Source organism: Mizuhopecten yessoensis, unplaced genomic scaffold, assembly GCF_002113885.1.
Source record: "Mizuhopecten yessoensis strain PY_sf001 unplaced genomic scaffold, ASM211388v2 scaffold716191, whole genome shotgun sequence".
NCBI lineage: Eukaryota > Metazoa > Mollusca > Bivalvia > Pectinida > Pectinidae > Mizuhopecten > Mizuhopecten yessoensis.
Window position 1 is genome coordinate 179,585 of NW_018479993.1, and position 15,260 is coordinate 194,844.

Sequence of the window (15,260 nt, forward strand, 5' to 3'; positions counted from 1 at the left end):
TCCAAAAAGTTTACCATACTAAACATATACATGCGGTCGGGTTTTTAGTGGTGTGCTACCTTCAAGGAACTTCTTTTGTGAATATATCCTTCCGCGTTTTCTTATTAAATAGTTCTAGGTTGTACACGGAATATTTTATTAAGTACAATGTTTTTGTGTGTTTATTGATATTTCGAAAAATCATTTTTAATTAAATATGTTATTTTAATTGCTAAATAATTGTTATAATGTTGACACATTAGATTACAATGAGGTCGTAGCAACAGCGGAAGTGTATAGCGTCGCAAGGGATGTCATTAGGCTGCTTCTGGTTTTATTGAATCCGGTAAAAAATAGTTGTAAAAGAAAAACGTCAAAATGACTGATTCAAATGGAAGAAAATTGTCGCCAGCTGCAGCACGGAACTTGGGAATGTATAGGGAGTCTTGGTGTGCTGTTGAAATGAAGAAGGAACAAAGCTGGTGTCGGAAGGAAAGAAAACATGACCCCGAGCAGTTCAGTAGCTCCGTTTTTGATAAACACCAACCAGGTTACGAGCCAAGATGTACGTTCGCAGTAGAAGCACCTACACACCGAGAACGGAGGCACTACCAAGATCAATGTAAGTTATATGTGTATGGTGATACAACAGTATTGCATGTGTTGGTGAATGGACAGGTCAGGGTATAAACATAAAACACTATAGGGAGTTGTACATGTAGTCTACTGTACATTTGTTGAGAAAAGTGGAGAGTAGTTCTATAAAGTACAGTACCAGTTTTCTATCTGTCAAAAGTCTGATGCTGGGAAAGGAAGAAATTCAGGCTAGTAGCTACAGTACTGTAGTCTGCATGTAAAACTCTCAATAATATGTTTTGTGTTGAATTATAGCATTTCAGTATTAGGTAGTTTTGGTACTTAATTACTTGCTGTAAATACAAAAAATAGCTGAAGAAACTTATTATTAAAATATTTAGCAAAACACAGGACACTAGAAGTGAACAATGTACAAAATTGAAGTACATAAAAGTCCAAGTGCCATAAATCTTATAGGATATCAAAAACCTTTTGGAAAGAACCAGAACATCTCATGAAAGTAACATAACAGCCCGTTACTGAAGCGTCTGTACACCTGTGATGTATATTGGCTATCTACAATTATATAACCTGGAATGCTGTGAACCTCATCCGACTATACTGTATAGCAAAGTAGTCTGGGAAGTTGCACAATTTAGCTTTCAACCATACATTTGCATTCATTTAATTACATATTGAGAATAAACTTTTCACATTTTAGTTTGAGTAGTTTTTTTTGTCAAATTTTCTTTGAAATTGTACAGTGCAAATGTAGCTTATATGCTTGTGATTACATTTAAACTGACTGTCACATTGTCCTGTGCACATGCTCATAACAAATGCCTTTTCAGGGCTTGAAATAGACCCTAAGAGCATGTTTTTGACTCAAAAAAATGAGCTTTGATTCTTATTTTATAAGTTTTAAAGGAGAGGTCCATTTGACATATATTTTGACTCAAACAACTTAGGGAACATTTTAGTTGACTTTTGAAATTGCTTATTGTCGTGGGTCAACTGAAAACCCCAAAGTATGCAAGCCATTCATATATATATATCTTTTGTTGGCCAACTCTTGTGTTACTCCATCAATCAATGTATATGTCCTTGCTTTGCAGCATTTATTTGCTCAACCCCAGTTTTCCTGTATACCATAATATTTACCTAAGCTTAGTATGTAAGTTGCAGAGCTTGATTAGTTATGCAAGAGTTTGCTCTTACCAACTCATATTGGTGCAGGCATATGCATCAATTTTTGAAATTTAATTGTAGCTTCTTGTTAATACAGCCACTATCCTTTCAGCTACAGTATCAGGATAGTTAAAGCCAGTTCCTGGATAGTGCGAGTGTAGAGGCTGAATTAACGTGACATGGCAGTAAATTTTACGACATTAACATGTCATTAAATATTATAAGCAAAATATTCATTATAACAACATACCTGGTATATGATGGTGTGCTTTGCTTTGGTAATGGGGCTTTAAATGCTTAATGCAGTGTGCTTTGTCTTTTAATATATTGCAGACAACTGTCAAATGAAGATTTGATTGAACAGTCCATGCAGAAATGATTATGAAGATTTCATGTTGGTTACCAAACAGTCCATCATCCCCAAGTCAAGCTGTGTGAAGATTGGAATTAAAAACATTGAACATTTTGTAATGTGCTAGTATTTTTAAGAAAAAGAAAATCGGATATTTGTGAAAATTGATATTTCATGCTTGTGTGATTAAATGACAATATGAAATATTTAATTATGATATGAAATAGAATACTAACCTGCCGAAGTGATAATGTGTGAACATCAGTATTACAAAATGTTTATGCATTGTTGAAATGTTGAATAATTATTTACATCTGGAATATTCTAAGTCAATATTTGTGAAAATCGTTAATATCTGGAAGTGTGATTAAATAACAACATTAAATATCTATTTATGGTATAAAATGAAATGGAATACTAACCTTTTTACAACCTAAGAAATAATGTGTGAACATCAGTATTACAAAATTTGTTCATGCATTGTTGAAATAATGAATAATTATTTACATCTGGAATATTCTAAGTCAATATTTGTGAAAATCGTTAATATCTGGAAGTGTGATTAAATGACAACATTAAATACCTATTTATGGTGTGAAATATAATACTAACCTTGTTACAGCCTAAGTGATAATGTGTGAAGATCAGTATTACAAAATTAGTTCATGCATTGTTGAAATGTTGAATAATTGTTTACATCTGGAATCTATTTGTTATGTAGGTTTGAAATCAGTATTACATTTTATCTGTATGTATTCTATGTAGAAGCACGTCAGTATTTTTTATGTATTTATGTCAGCATTTTTCATATTTATGTAGGTTTAGCATAGATCTACTTTTACATTCCTGTTATAAGAATTTTATCATAATTTTTATAAAGCATATATTTAATCAGATTATAACTGTAGAATTTCTATCGTTACTTTCTAATACAACACAGTATTATCAGTTGATGTACATTATATGCGTAAATAGTCAGATTACATTGCTGCACTCTTTATCTAGATGTCTATATTCATTTTTAATAATTTGCTCAAGTGCAATGTGCGCAAGATTGTGGGTGTTCAAATAAATTTGATTTAAATCAAAAGATTTAATACTTTGTGTGTATTCATGTACATTTATCATCACATTGGTGATTACAACTCAGTACAGTCGGTATATATTCCCAGCCCAGGAGTGTCTAATGTTGTGTAATGTTATTGTTAAGTAAATTTAAAATGAGGCATATTCCGAAAAGTAGCTTTTGAACCAGTACATTATGTGGCTTGTTACACACCATTACTGGGGACAGATACTTGGTAATCGAATGACAATGTTAATATAAACCCCAGATAAGTTACTACACACAAAGGAAACCCAACATAATTTCTGTAATACAGAAGACTTTTGACGGGGAGTACATTGTAGCACATGAAGCAGGTAACAGAGATCATACAGACACAATGATAATCACAACCTAAAACTGTATCAAGTAAGACCAAAACCTGTCTAATTAGACCTTTATCAATCAGTATTAAAACCTGTCTAATAAGACCTTTATCAATCAGTATTCAAACCTGTCTAATAAGACCTTTATCAATCATTATTCAAACCTGTCTAATTAGACCTGTATCAATCAGTATTAAAACCTGCCTAATAAGACCTTTATCAATCAGTATTCAAACCTGCCTAATAAGACCTTAATCAATCAGTATTCAAACCTGCCTAATAAGACCTTTATCAATCAGTATTCAAACCTGTCTAATTAGACCTGTATCAATCAGTATTAAAACCTGCCTAATACCTTTATCAATCAGTATTAAAGCCTGTCTAATAAGACCTTTATCAATCAGTATTCAAACCTGTCTAATAAGACCTTTATCAATCAGTATTCAAACCTGTCTAATTAGACCTTTATCAATCAGTATTCAAACCTGTCTAATTAGACCTTTATCAATCAGTATTCAAACCTGTGTAATTAGACCTCTATCAATCAGTATTAAAACCTGCCTAATAAGCCCTTTATCGATCAGTATTCAATCCTGTCTAATTAGACCTTTTTCAATCAGTATTCAAACCTGTCTAATAAGACCTTTATCAATCAGTATTCAAACCTGTCTAATATGACCCCAGAGTATTACATCTTGTCATATCTGACATAAAAGGATATCTATAAATCCGTCCTCTTCAATGTACAGAGCAGGGCTTTAACAGAATTTTATCACATTCGATCAGGTCATCTCATTTCTAATTAAAGTTTCCAGTTAAAACCTGTGTTTTCTGACAACTTGTCTAATCCAAAGATTTAAACATGTATGACATTATAACAATATAGCAACATAATACAGAATATTAGTTTTTATTTCATTTTATTACTCTTGCCAGTTTAGGAAACAATTTCAAAGCATTGGCTGTGGTAATTCTGGACAGTTCAGCGACATCTAGTTTCTTCCTGGTGGCTATGTAATCACAAGATAAAGCAATGTTTTTGGGTTCATTTCTCATCTGAAAGAACAAAATCAAGTTATCAAAAGTCTAAAAGAACAAAATCAAATAATATAAAAGGAACATTTGCAACAAGTTTCATAAATTTCATTGGAAGTGGAATCAAACTTTAGATCTTATCAATAATCAAGAACCTTTTCAAATATTGTGTAAAACACCATTTTTCATATCACTCCTGAAGTCTAAATTTTACCATTTTGGCTCTATATTTATTGTCTCCATTGTGATTTTTTTTTTATAAACTGGAAGTTAACACCTTTAAGTGATATGAGCCTTTACTTTTTTGTAAATATCACATGTAACCGTGGTAACTGGTGTAAAATAATTCAATTTAGCGACCAAAGAAACAATCTTCTAAATGAAAAAGTTGGCAAAAATAGGAAAAGACCATATGTGTCTACCATAAAAAGTACAAAGTGTGCTTCAATTATATAATGTGGTAGTGGATAGAATGTTAAGTAGTTCATCCCAATGGGGATTGGATACAGTCCGAGTGAATAAAGTAATCATACAAGTTACATGTACTCTTAAACTCAGTAGTACAGAATTATAAAAGGACAAATAAAATACAAACATTTTTTTCTGGTCCAAGTGCAGGAGAGTCAGATTCTAGTAGGATATTGGTGACTGGTAGCCGATGAACCAGTTTGCTCTGAAATTATAGAGAATAATTAGGTATGCACCCTCCTTACTAAAAATGTAAAGACATTTCTGGACCTTAAATCTTTTGTGATAACTAAATTTGATTGCTGCTATCACAAAAAGGACATACATATCCTTTACTCTAGCATGTTGTCTAGTCATCATACATTTATCATCTGTGAGGTTTCATCAAAATATGTTCAGAGGCTATGGCCTAGACAAGTACTACACACATTTGAGGCTTAAACCTTTGCCGATACCCTCCAGTCAGATACATCCATTTGTGAACTGTTATCGAGATATATTCATCTATGCACAAGAACAAGAGTGTGTTGTACTATGACCACCTGCTGCAACTTTAACTTAACAAATGTACATACTGTAGATTGAAACAAGACCTACCATACACTTACAATGTTTCATTGACATTAAGAAAATAATCAGTCCTTCAGAAATGTTGGAATTGATATAAATATGGTAAAGATGGACACTGAACAACCCTTTATTCCCTCCAAGGGGCAATCAGTAAGGGATCAATCACAGCATCATATAGGGACTTTATTTGTTACATACCTAAGTCTGAGCAGTGCATACCTTGATCAGATAAAGTTACCAACAATGGTCATTATAATTTTTCTCAAGAGCTACATAGGACTACCCCAGGCCAAAACCACCTGATCATGAAGAACAGTAATCAGTGCATTTAATGCCTATAAACAGTACTGTGGACCCAGGCAATTCAACATATGGATAAAATATGGAAACTCAACAATTCTTTACAGTAATTATGACCCTAAACTTTCACTAGTGACCTTAATACATAATGTATCAATATCAACAAACATGTAAAACATCCATATTTTGTAAGGGGTTTCCTACATTTACTTCCAAAAATTGACACCTCTCTAAAGAATCAGAAACTCGCAACAATTGGTTTAGATGTTAAAAGATGTGTCTATAGTGTTTTTGGTTGTTGTTGCTGAGAGAGCATTGGATCAATGGTAAAAACATGAATAAGTCTTAATTTCTGATTATTGTTCAAAATAAAACCAAGTTAATTGTGCTGCTTCTGGTTAAAAATGCTTGCAATAGAAATCTCCCTACTCAAAGCTCAATTTTTCTACCAGTAGGAGAGATTTCTCCCTACAAGTTGGAAACATGTATACAAAATATCAGTCCAGTAGATCAATGCAAACTGCACTTATTAACTCTGAATTTGACTTTTGACTACTGAACTACAGAGTGTACAATGCATTTTGTAGTAGTTCCTTTTTTCAAACTACCTTTTTTTCTGTACATGTAAATAGCAAGCACTTAGGTAGCAGTGTACAGTAGAAATGGCCCGACTCTTATAAACAAGGCACATGTCGAGGAAATGTAAACACAGCGGATTTACCCTACACAACACATGTATACATGTATATCCATTTGTAAACTGCATTACATTTAGAATACATATAAAGTTCTGAGAAGTGTATAAACTTCTTTTTTCTATGTATGTCACTTGTGTGAAAACCATGGTTACCACATCAAAAATTACCAAAAAAATGCCAAAAAATGCTATTTTTGACCCAAAATTTGACCCCCGCAACTAGTATTTTTTTTCTTAGTTCTGTCTGAAATTAAAGATTACCTTCCTGGTTGCAGAATTATCTTGGTCCCAGTAAAGTTGGTTTTTTTGCAATTTTGTGTCGTGTGCTGTTGTCAAAATTTAACCTTCTGTAAAGCTAGCTTTTCATGTGTGGGCACCCTTTCGGATTATGGCCAAAATTTTATTCGCGAACCAAAAAAATCTTCTTTTTTTACAAATGTGAAGCTCACAAAGCCCACTTCATCATGCTTATACCAATTTTAGTACAGTTTTGTTTTTATATTTTTTTTACATATCATTATACAGGGGTTAGCCATTTAACAAAAACATCACCCATGGCCACAACCCTCTACTGTATACTGCTACCTTAAACCTTGAGTAAACTGACTTACCTCTGGATTTCTGACACAAGATGGCGGTATAGAGAAGAAGTACCCAGCCTCCACACCTGTCATAGCCACAGCTGGCTTACCATCAAAGGCATGTAGCAATACCTTGTCTGCACCTGGAACACATTTAGCGCCGTTAACCCACAAACATTCACATGACATTGTGACAGTCCCCATTCATTAATCTAAATAATTTATTTGTTATCGAAGACTAAAGTACCAAGGTCCCATGTGAAACAAAGGTTCCCGTCATTTTAAACTTACCAAATTCTTGTAAGGCAGCTATAGTTGGTCTTCCTGCCGATCTTGAATGTACATTCCTGTAATACATCAACAAACATATAATATCTGACAAATAAAACAAAGTATTGTAAGTAATCCAGGGTCTAACACATTCCGACAAACTTTGGTGTCAAAATTAACAATAGCCATATCTCTGTATAGTGGAGCACAAGTCTATTTCAGTTGGTAAAACTCCAGCATCTCAAGAGCTTCTATGGTAATGGCATACAGAATTAGGTAATCGTAGGTGACAGAGCATGTATGGTATATACTCCAGACAATGTGATGCATAGACAGAATGATGGATACAAAGAGTGGGAACACATATGAAGTCACCTACAGTACTTCTGACATTTATAAACAACAAAGTTTATGTCAAATTATTGCTTGCAACAAATATGTCTCTTACAGCTGGAGAACATTTTTAAAGTCAATTTAAAGTTAGTTTCCAATACAGGAGCTGATGGAGCTCTTCTACACAGGACTCAAAATTACTGGTATTTAAATAATATACTGGCAATCATCTAAACATTTCAAGATTATACCAATCTGACACAGGCTCACTATCAGTATCACTTACACCGGTAAATCATATTTCTTTGCCAGGTCAACCTGAAAGAAAAAGAACTAAGAATTAAAACTGAAATGAAATCAGAATTACATCTACAGGACGGTTGTACATTTATACACACAGTAAAACCTAGATATAAACTTAATGCTTTCTATATGTCTAACATTTCATTAGCCACCCAGCTTTCCATCAACAAAGTTCAATTTTTTTTCTTCGTTATTCTGTTGTATTTTCCCTTAATGTATTGCCAAACTCCTCAATAATGCTTAAGTTATGCTGGACAAATGGTGGCAATACATGTATAACACTGTTTTACTGTATTGATATTTATGTTGTTAACAAATTGCTTCTTTACCCCACAGATATTGGCCTAACAGTCTAAAACAAGGCATGAAGGGGACCTCAAGACCTGTCCTATGTGAAGAATACAGATTTCCATAAAAAAACACCACATTAAATGATTTGGAATTATGAGAATTAAACAAACAATGGACCTGTATACATTCAGCAGATGAAAGCAGAAAAAAACACTGGAGAAGGATAGGAGCCAACATTTTTCTACAAAAGTACTATCCATGCACCTTACAAGTAGATTTTAGCTGTGGCAATGTTACAATAATTATCTATGCTTGTTGAGTTTTATATTTGTGCTAGTTTTGTTGACTCAGTGAAATGCGATTTGAATGTTTCATAAGATACAGAGCTTTCACCAGTTTATAAGTCAGATACATGTATAAATAAAATTTAAAAAAATCTCTCCAGAACTTAACACTCATCAAGGACCAAGCTTAGTCATGTTATGTGTTATATGTCATTGAATGTACTGTGGAAATGAGTTACATGTACTAGGTACCAAGGATCTACAGTATACGTGAAATGTTTGGATCTTTTGTCTGTTTGTTACAAAATATGATTGTACTAGTCACATAAGTCTTACATTGCTTGGGAATGTCATGATAATTTACATTGAAAAATGTGCTATAAGTTTGAAATGGATATACCTGCACACTGTATACAAGTGCAAACATTTATTAAAATATTTATATTGAAACAATGTGTGTTTTATAAATAACTTAAAAAACAACAACAAAAAACATCACTTGTATAACATGTCCCTGCAAAACATAAGAAAATCCTTTAAACTAGCTAGGTGACCTTAAAGCCTTGATCTTTGGGTTTAGTTGCAGCAGCTAATTAACTTGCTCTCTCGTCATATAGCTGTGTGAAATACACGTTACTGCTATGATATTCCTTTTCTTACTTTGTGAGAAATTAGATGTTTAAAAAAACTTTAACGAAAGGACTTTAACTTTCTTCATTCTTTTCCTGATGTCTTAGTGTACCTAAAGGACACATGGAAAGACACTTTGTAAGCCCCATTTGAAGTGAGGGCATAATAATTTAAAAACAGTAGAGACGATTCACTAAGAAAGCTGAACTTGGCTACAAGTCTAGGCCATACCACTTACATTATCTCAAACAAGTCTATTTAATTATACATGAAATACTTTTACCTGTATCTTTAGCACCTGTCTCTGGATGTCTTTGTCCTCTGGTCTCACACATATCCTTGGCTGGAAGTCCAAGCCTATCTGTCAAAAAAACAATACTGGACTCAAAACACAATTGCATAATATCTAAATTAATTTTCAAAAAGTTAAGTAACATGAGGGAGGTCACCCATCCAACTACTGACCACGCTCGACGTTTGCTGACCTAGTGAGCGGGTCCCCGGGGTATACCACATCACTGGAAAAGCTAGCTTGCCAGTAAGGCAGTATTTTCCCTCATATTCCTTATCTGTTACACTATCCCCCTCCGAGAAGTCTCGTCCCGAGACTCGGCCTGGGGAATGCCGTATGTAGGTCCTCCCTGTGTATCAATGCACCTTCCCAAACCACTGGGAACTGGCCTTACATGATCACACAGAAATCCCACCGCTGCCACCAAATGTAATGTGCGGGCGGTCACCCATCCAACTACTGACCACACTCGACGTTGCTGGACTAATGAGCGGGTCCCAGGGTTATATACTGCATCAGTGGAAAAGCTAGCTTGCCAGTAAGGCAGTATTTTCCCCTCATATACCTTAGCTGTTACAGCTATGTACAACTTAAAAGTTTATTTTCTGAATTTAAGGAGATATCATTCAATGTAATTTTTCTACAATATATTGGTTCCTATAAGACGGGAATTAAAAAAGACAGTGCTTCCTTGGTTTAACATTATATATAATATTGAATTGAGCTTAAAGAGACAATGTGAAAACCAGGATATGAAGAATTGAATGATGACTTGTGTAGGTTACTGACCTCTCCAATGGCAGCAATACAGCTGATGTTCTGTTCTATAATGGGTATCGCCTTCTCTACATCCTACAAATATTTAACAAAATAATCAAATGTCACAGCCTTAAAAATAAGATTTAAATGTGTATTTCCTTAAACTTGTTTTTACAAACACAAGAAAATGTTTAGAATTGAATATAGCTTTGGTACATATGGGTACATTGTAATAACTATTCGAATGAGAAAATATTTTTTTCTTGTTACAATGTAGAGTCGGATACTTCAGTAAGGAATGGAGTATTTGGTAATGAAATGTCTTACCTCCAGTGTGACACACCTCTGGTTTCCAGTCAGGGCACCCTTAAAAACAATTTACATTGATTGAAAGCAAATATGTGGCTAAAATGATAACATTTTTTTTAATTGTTGTTTCATAAGATTTCATGTTTTTTTTCTTCAGTCTGACACTAGAAGTTTAGGTAAAACAGTTTAACTCATAACCAATAAGAAACATTTTCCTGTGCCGTTTTAAACTTCCATGATTTAATACAAAATCTACACATTCTTGTGCATCAAATGAACCATTACAGAATTCTGTTCTTCCTCTCTGTCACCACCTTGCAACTTTCAATATGATTCAACAAATACAACAAACAATTTCACATGAGTCAGGGTACCTCACCTGTACTGGGTGAACTCCAAGACAAGGGAATACAAAATCTGGATGTCTAGAAATTGAAAACAAATATCAAAACATGTATTACCCTGGTACTTGTGCTTCAATTTTTCATATCCATGAAATTCCATTTCAAAGCAAGATGACTTATATATAATATATATACTACAAGTGTAACACAAAATAACATTCAGCAGATCACTGCACAATAAGAGACACAGATAATTTATTTAAAGGACTATGTATGGTTTGGGCCTGTATTGGCCCCCAAATGCATCAAAATTCAAAACCTTTAAATGAACTTTGAAATGACTGTTTCTTTAATTTTGAATACTTCCCAAATACTATTATGAAAATATTTATTTATATTTCTAATTATTGTTGCCATGGTAACAAGTTCAAATTTGCATAAATTAGAAAAATTTGAATATTCAGTGAATATTGTGATATTTTGCATAGTTTTTCTCCTAGAAACTATAGAGTGCATGCTTGAACAAACTTAATATCAAAGGATAATGTGTAGGCACCTGTAATACATCTTTAGGAGAAATATAAAGTTTGTTCAAGAGTGCACTCTATGGTAGCTAAGAGAAAAACTAGGTGAAAACCTGTCAAAATTGACTGAATAATCAAATTTCAATAATTTATGCAAATATGACCTGGTTACCATGGCAGCCAAAATTGAAAACACAAATAAATGTTTACATAATAGTACTGGGGAAGTATTCAAAATTAAAGAAACAGTCATTTGAAAGTTCTATTGCAGACTTTTAATTTTGATGGATTTGGGGGCCAAAAAAGGCCCAAACCATACATAGTCCTTTTCAAATTATTAGCATTCTAATAACTTTTTGTTTCATGAATCCAGAAGGGCATAAAAAAGAAGACAAAAACTATCAAATAATTATTGATCAAATACAATTAAATTCAATGTTAAAGCTTAGTAGCTAATACTAGTTCATACTGTATGATCAGCTATAACTCTTCGTCTCTTTGTAAAATATGAATGAATTCTTTGCGTTTGCTTCTGATTTTCTATGTTGGTCATTATCCAGACAGTAAATATGAATGCACACTCCCTTAATATAAGTAAGAGTTAAGGGAGCGAACTCCCAGAGACAATGACAGAGACAATGTGAAGTATTTTCCACATCCCTTCCTTTTTCATTTATTTAGAATTGGTAATTCTAAAGTTAATAATTGTTAAAAAAGGCTTAGCTCAAAAGTCATCCTCAACGTATATTTCTGTACACCCCTGTAATATGTCAGCTAGGCTCTTAAATAACATAACACATTGCAGAAGATACAAGTAGACTAATCTGATGTCTTCGATGAAGATCAAAGATATTGCGGGGAAGCTAACCAGCTAATTTGGCAGACTCTGAAGTTTGGTGTAGCTCCTCTGTAATCAGGGACAGGTATCAGTATTAGTGATTGGTCAGGTTTTCATACCTGAAACCAATCAAATAGCTTACCCAAAGCCTTCAATTTTGTTATGACATATTCCAGGGGTGCAGAGATGATAGTATAATGAATGCTGAACTCCTGGATGTATAGGATGCTTGGAATCCTTATTACCAGCATAAAACCAATATAACTAATAATGTACCAAGAACAAGAAAGTTGTCCTTACCTTTTAGCTAGCTGAAGGACTTTATCAAACTGTGTGTAGGTCTCTGTTACCACAAGGGCTCCCTTCACACCAGCCTGGAGGTAAGGAGAAGGTCATTTCACATCAATTACCAGTTAATATTTCCTCCATCTACAGAAGTTCTATATTTATAATGTATTATAGGAGGCACAGTAGTCTAGTGGTAGGTCGTCGGGCTCGTGACCGAAGGGTTGCGGGCTCGAGTCACGGCACGGCACTGTGTTGTATCTTTGCAAAGGCCCTATAACTAAGGATAATAGTTTGTGAACCGCTTTAAGAGGACCTACGATCTAGCTTGTGATAAAGTGGTACATAAGAACCTCAAATTATTATTATTATCATTACTATTATCATTGTCTTAATAAAATGCACCAGCTTATAGTAAAGAGCCTAATGATGCCACCCAATCAACCACTGTATGTAGACTTGTATTATCTACAGTACAGAAGACATGTTTCATTTAAATATTACAGGTAGTGTACATATTCTATCTTGTCAGGGAAAGATTTATGGTTGTTGAACATCACTAAAACAGTTAATTGATAATATATAATAATAGCAATAATAAACTTTATTTATTAAGGATAAAAAACCTGTTTAGCAAAGCTAATCTTCCACAGGGTCCTCTTTGATAAGAAATATATCTTTAACAAAAATAGTTATCAACTTAATAAATTTTAATAAATATTTGACAAGAAATCACTACTTTCTCTGACTGAAAGTTTGGAGCCTAGATATGTGTATAATGAGCTTTCATTTGTTTTCTGACTAATCTTACCTACTTCATAATTCTTTTAATAATCTTATTTAATTGTCTTACTATAAGATTTTTTTCTCCCAACTACTTATTTGGGAACCTCACTTGAATATAAAGTTTTGATGTAATTTGTTACCTGTTTTGCTTGTTGAATGACTGTATCAATATCCTACAATAGAAAAGATTAAATGAGTTACAGTTTATAATGCCGTCTAAATATTTGGATGTATCAATTTGTTATGGGGAGAATGTGTCTGCTGACTTTTGTTTCCGCAAGATAACGCACTTAAATATTCAATTTTTTAATACAAAACTATATATACATCTTGTACAATAAAAAAAACATGAGGCAAATTAAGTACACACAAGAGTCACACCACTTAGGCATTTGACTAAGTTCACTTCCGGTTTTGAAGGCTGAAAAACGTCAGAAAATATGTATTCTGTTTATGTCATGTTTCTGTTAATATCATGTTTTTCTCTGACAAATGGGAAGTGATGATATTAAGCGAAATCTACTGTACCACTAAAAGATAAATCTGCACATTCTTAATTTGCATACTGCAATCTAATTGTACACAAGGTTAATCAGATATGACAGATTCTGATAAAACTTGGTCAATATTTATGTTATACTCTGTACAAACATTAATTAAGTTAGAAATTTAGCAAAATCTGCACATAATCTCAAACAGACTATATATGCTGTGCTTGGTTTACTGTTTTTTTTGCAAAAAACAACATTATTATATTGATAAAATACGACTGGATTTTAGTGAAGCTTGGTCAATATTCATACACAATGGTTAAGGAGCTACATTTTACTTGGTAGAATGTATACTATGGTGGAAAATAATCAACTCAGCATGCAAGCAGTCTTCATTAATTTTTTCCAACATTTTCTCACCCTCGTTATATATTCCACCATAAAACACACACATATGTTGACTATTTTTTAAACTTAAATTGTAGTGTCTTAAATGGTAACATTCCAATAATTTTACACATTCAATATATATGAATATGCAACAGAATGATTCTAACGATGTGCACACGTCTAAAAATATCCTCAAACAGGGTAACGCAGAGGATAAAGAACAGGTGCTGGAATATAGAATATACACATCATATTAGAGTGTCCAGCATCTGTGGGATATAGATACAGTGTGATAAAATGACCGCTCCGAAACTCATATCGCTCCCAAACACATATCGCTCCGAAACCGGGACGATATCATCATGGACCCGGGAGTATCGTGTACATGTTGGTCTTTGGTATGGTACCACGAAAACAGAATGAGTCATGCCCTCAGATTCTTAGCATGTTAACTGTTTTAAAAGACATGCTGGATTTTATATCTATAACCTCACCACCTCCACTGGACGTCAGAAAACAAAGTTCTGGCACGTGTAGTTTGTCGTTTTACAGTGGACAGAGACGCATTACACATTGTGCCATAACAATATTGAGAACGTCACCTCGTCAAAAGACTGATCCACGAGATGACAATGACAGTCTACCATTGATATCCCGGGGGACGGGCTACCGACCTCCTCGTCTACTACAACACCTGCCATGTCCGAAGTGATATGTCAACAATGCAAGGGACGTAACTCCTGTGCGGTTGTTAAGTTATCATCACTCCACATATTGAGACATACATATATATAGGCATAACCCATAAGCCGGTAATTTGACAGACTCCATATTTTTTAACAACAAATAAAGGGATATTATTATGTCATAAGTCTCAAGTTTCACGTTACTTCATTTCCCCGGGGATTGGAGTCTAAAAGATACAACTTGAGATACAAGAATTTTTATTTTGAA

General features: G+C 33.7%; 2 protein-coding genes across 3 annotated transcripts; one reads left to right on the top strand and one right to left on the bottom strand.

Moving 5' to 3' along the window:
* The first annotated feature begins 260 nt into the window (after window positions 1-260).
* On the top strand, window positions 261-9,106 carry LOC110442020 (protein SPATA45 homolog). 2 transcript variants are annotated; one of them, XM_021485415.1, is made up of 2 exons: window positions 261-601; window positions 8,420-9,106. In XM_021485415.1, exons 1-2 carry the CDS (start codon window positions 358-360, stop codon window positions 8,437-8,439), a joined length of 264 nt encoding a protein of 87 aa, XP_021341090.1. In that variant the 5' UTR covers window positions 261-357; the 3' UTR covers window positions 8,440-9,106. The 2 variants fall into 2 exon arrangements, 1 of the variants encoding a protein (XP_021341090.1); XR_002461975.1 differs by lacking the exon at window positions 8,420-9,106 and adding an exon at window positions 2,077-3,185 and having other exon boundaries at window positions 262-601.
* LOC110442019 (putative deoxyribonuclease TATDN3) lies at window positions 4,421-15,024 on the bottom strand. The gene is made up of 12 exons (XM_021485413.1): window positions 14,909-15,024; window positions 13,566-13,598; window positions 12,655-12,728; window positions 11,028-11,073; window positions 10,667-10,705; window positions 10,370-10,432; window positions 9,572-9,649; window positions 8,067-8,098; window positions 7,469-7,524; window positions 7,208-7,320; window positions 5,157-5,234; window positions 4,421-4,582 (listed from the first exon to the last, which is right to left on the bottom strand). The coding sequence occupies exons 1-12, from the start codon at window positions 15,005-15,007 to the stop codon at window positions 4,442-4,444; spliced, it is 852 nt and encodes a 283-aa protein (XP_021341088.1). The 5' UTR covers window positions 15,008-15,024; the 3' UTR covers window positions 4,421-4,441.
* Between the last annotated feature and the right edge of the window lie 236 nt (window positions 15,025-15,260).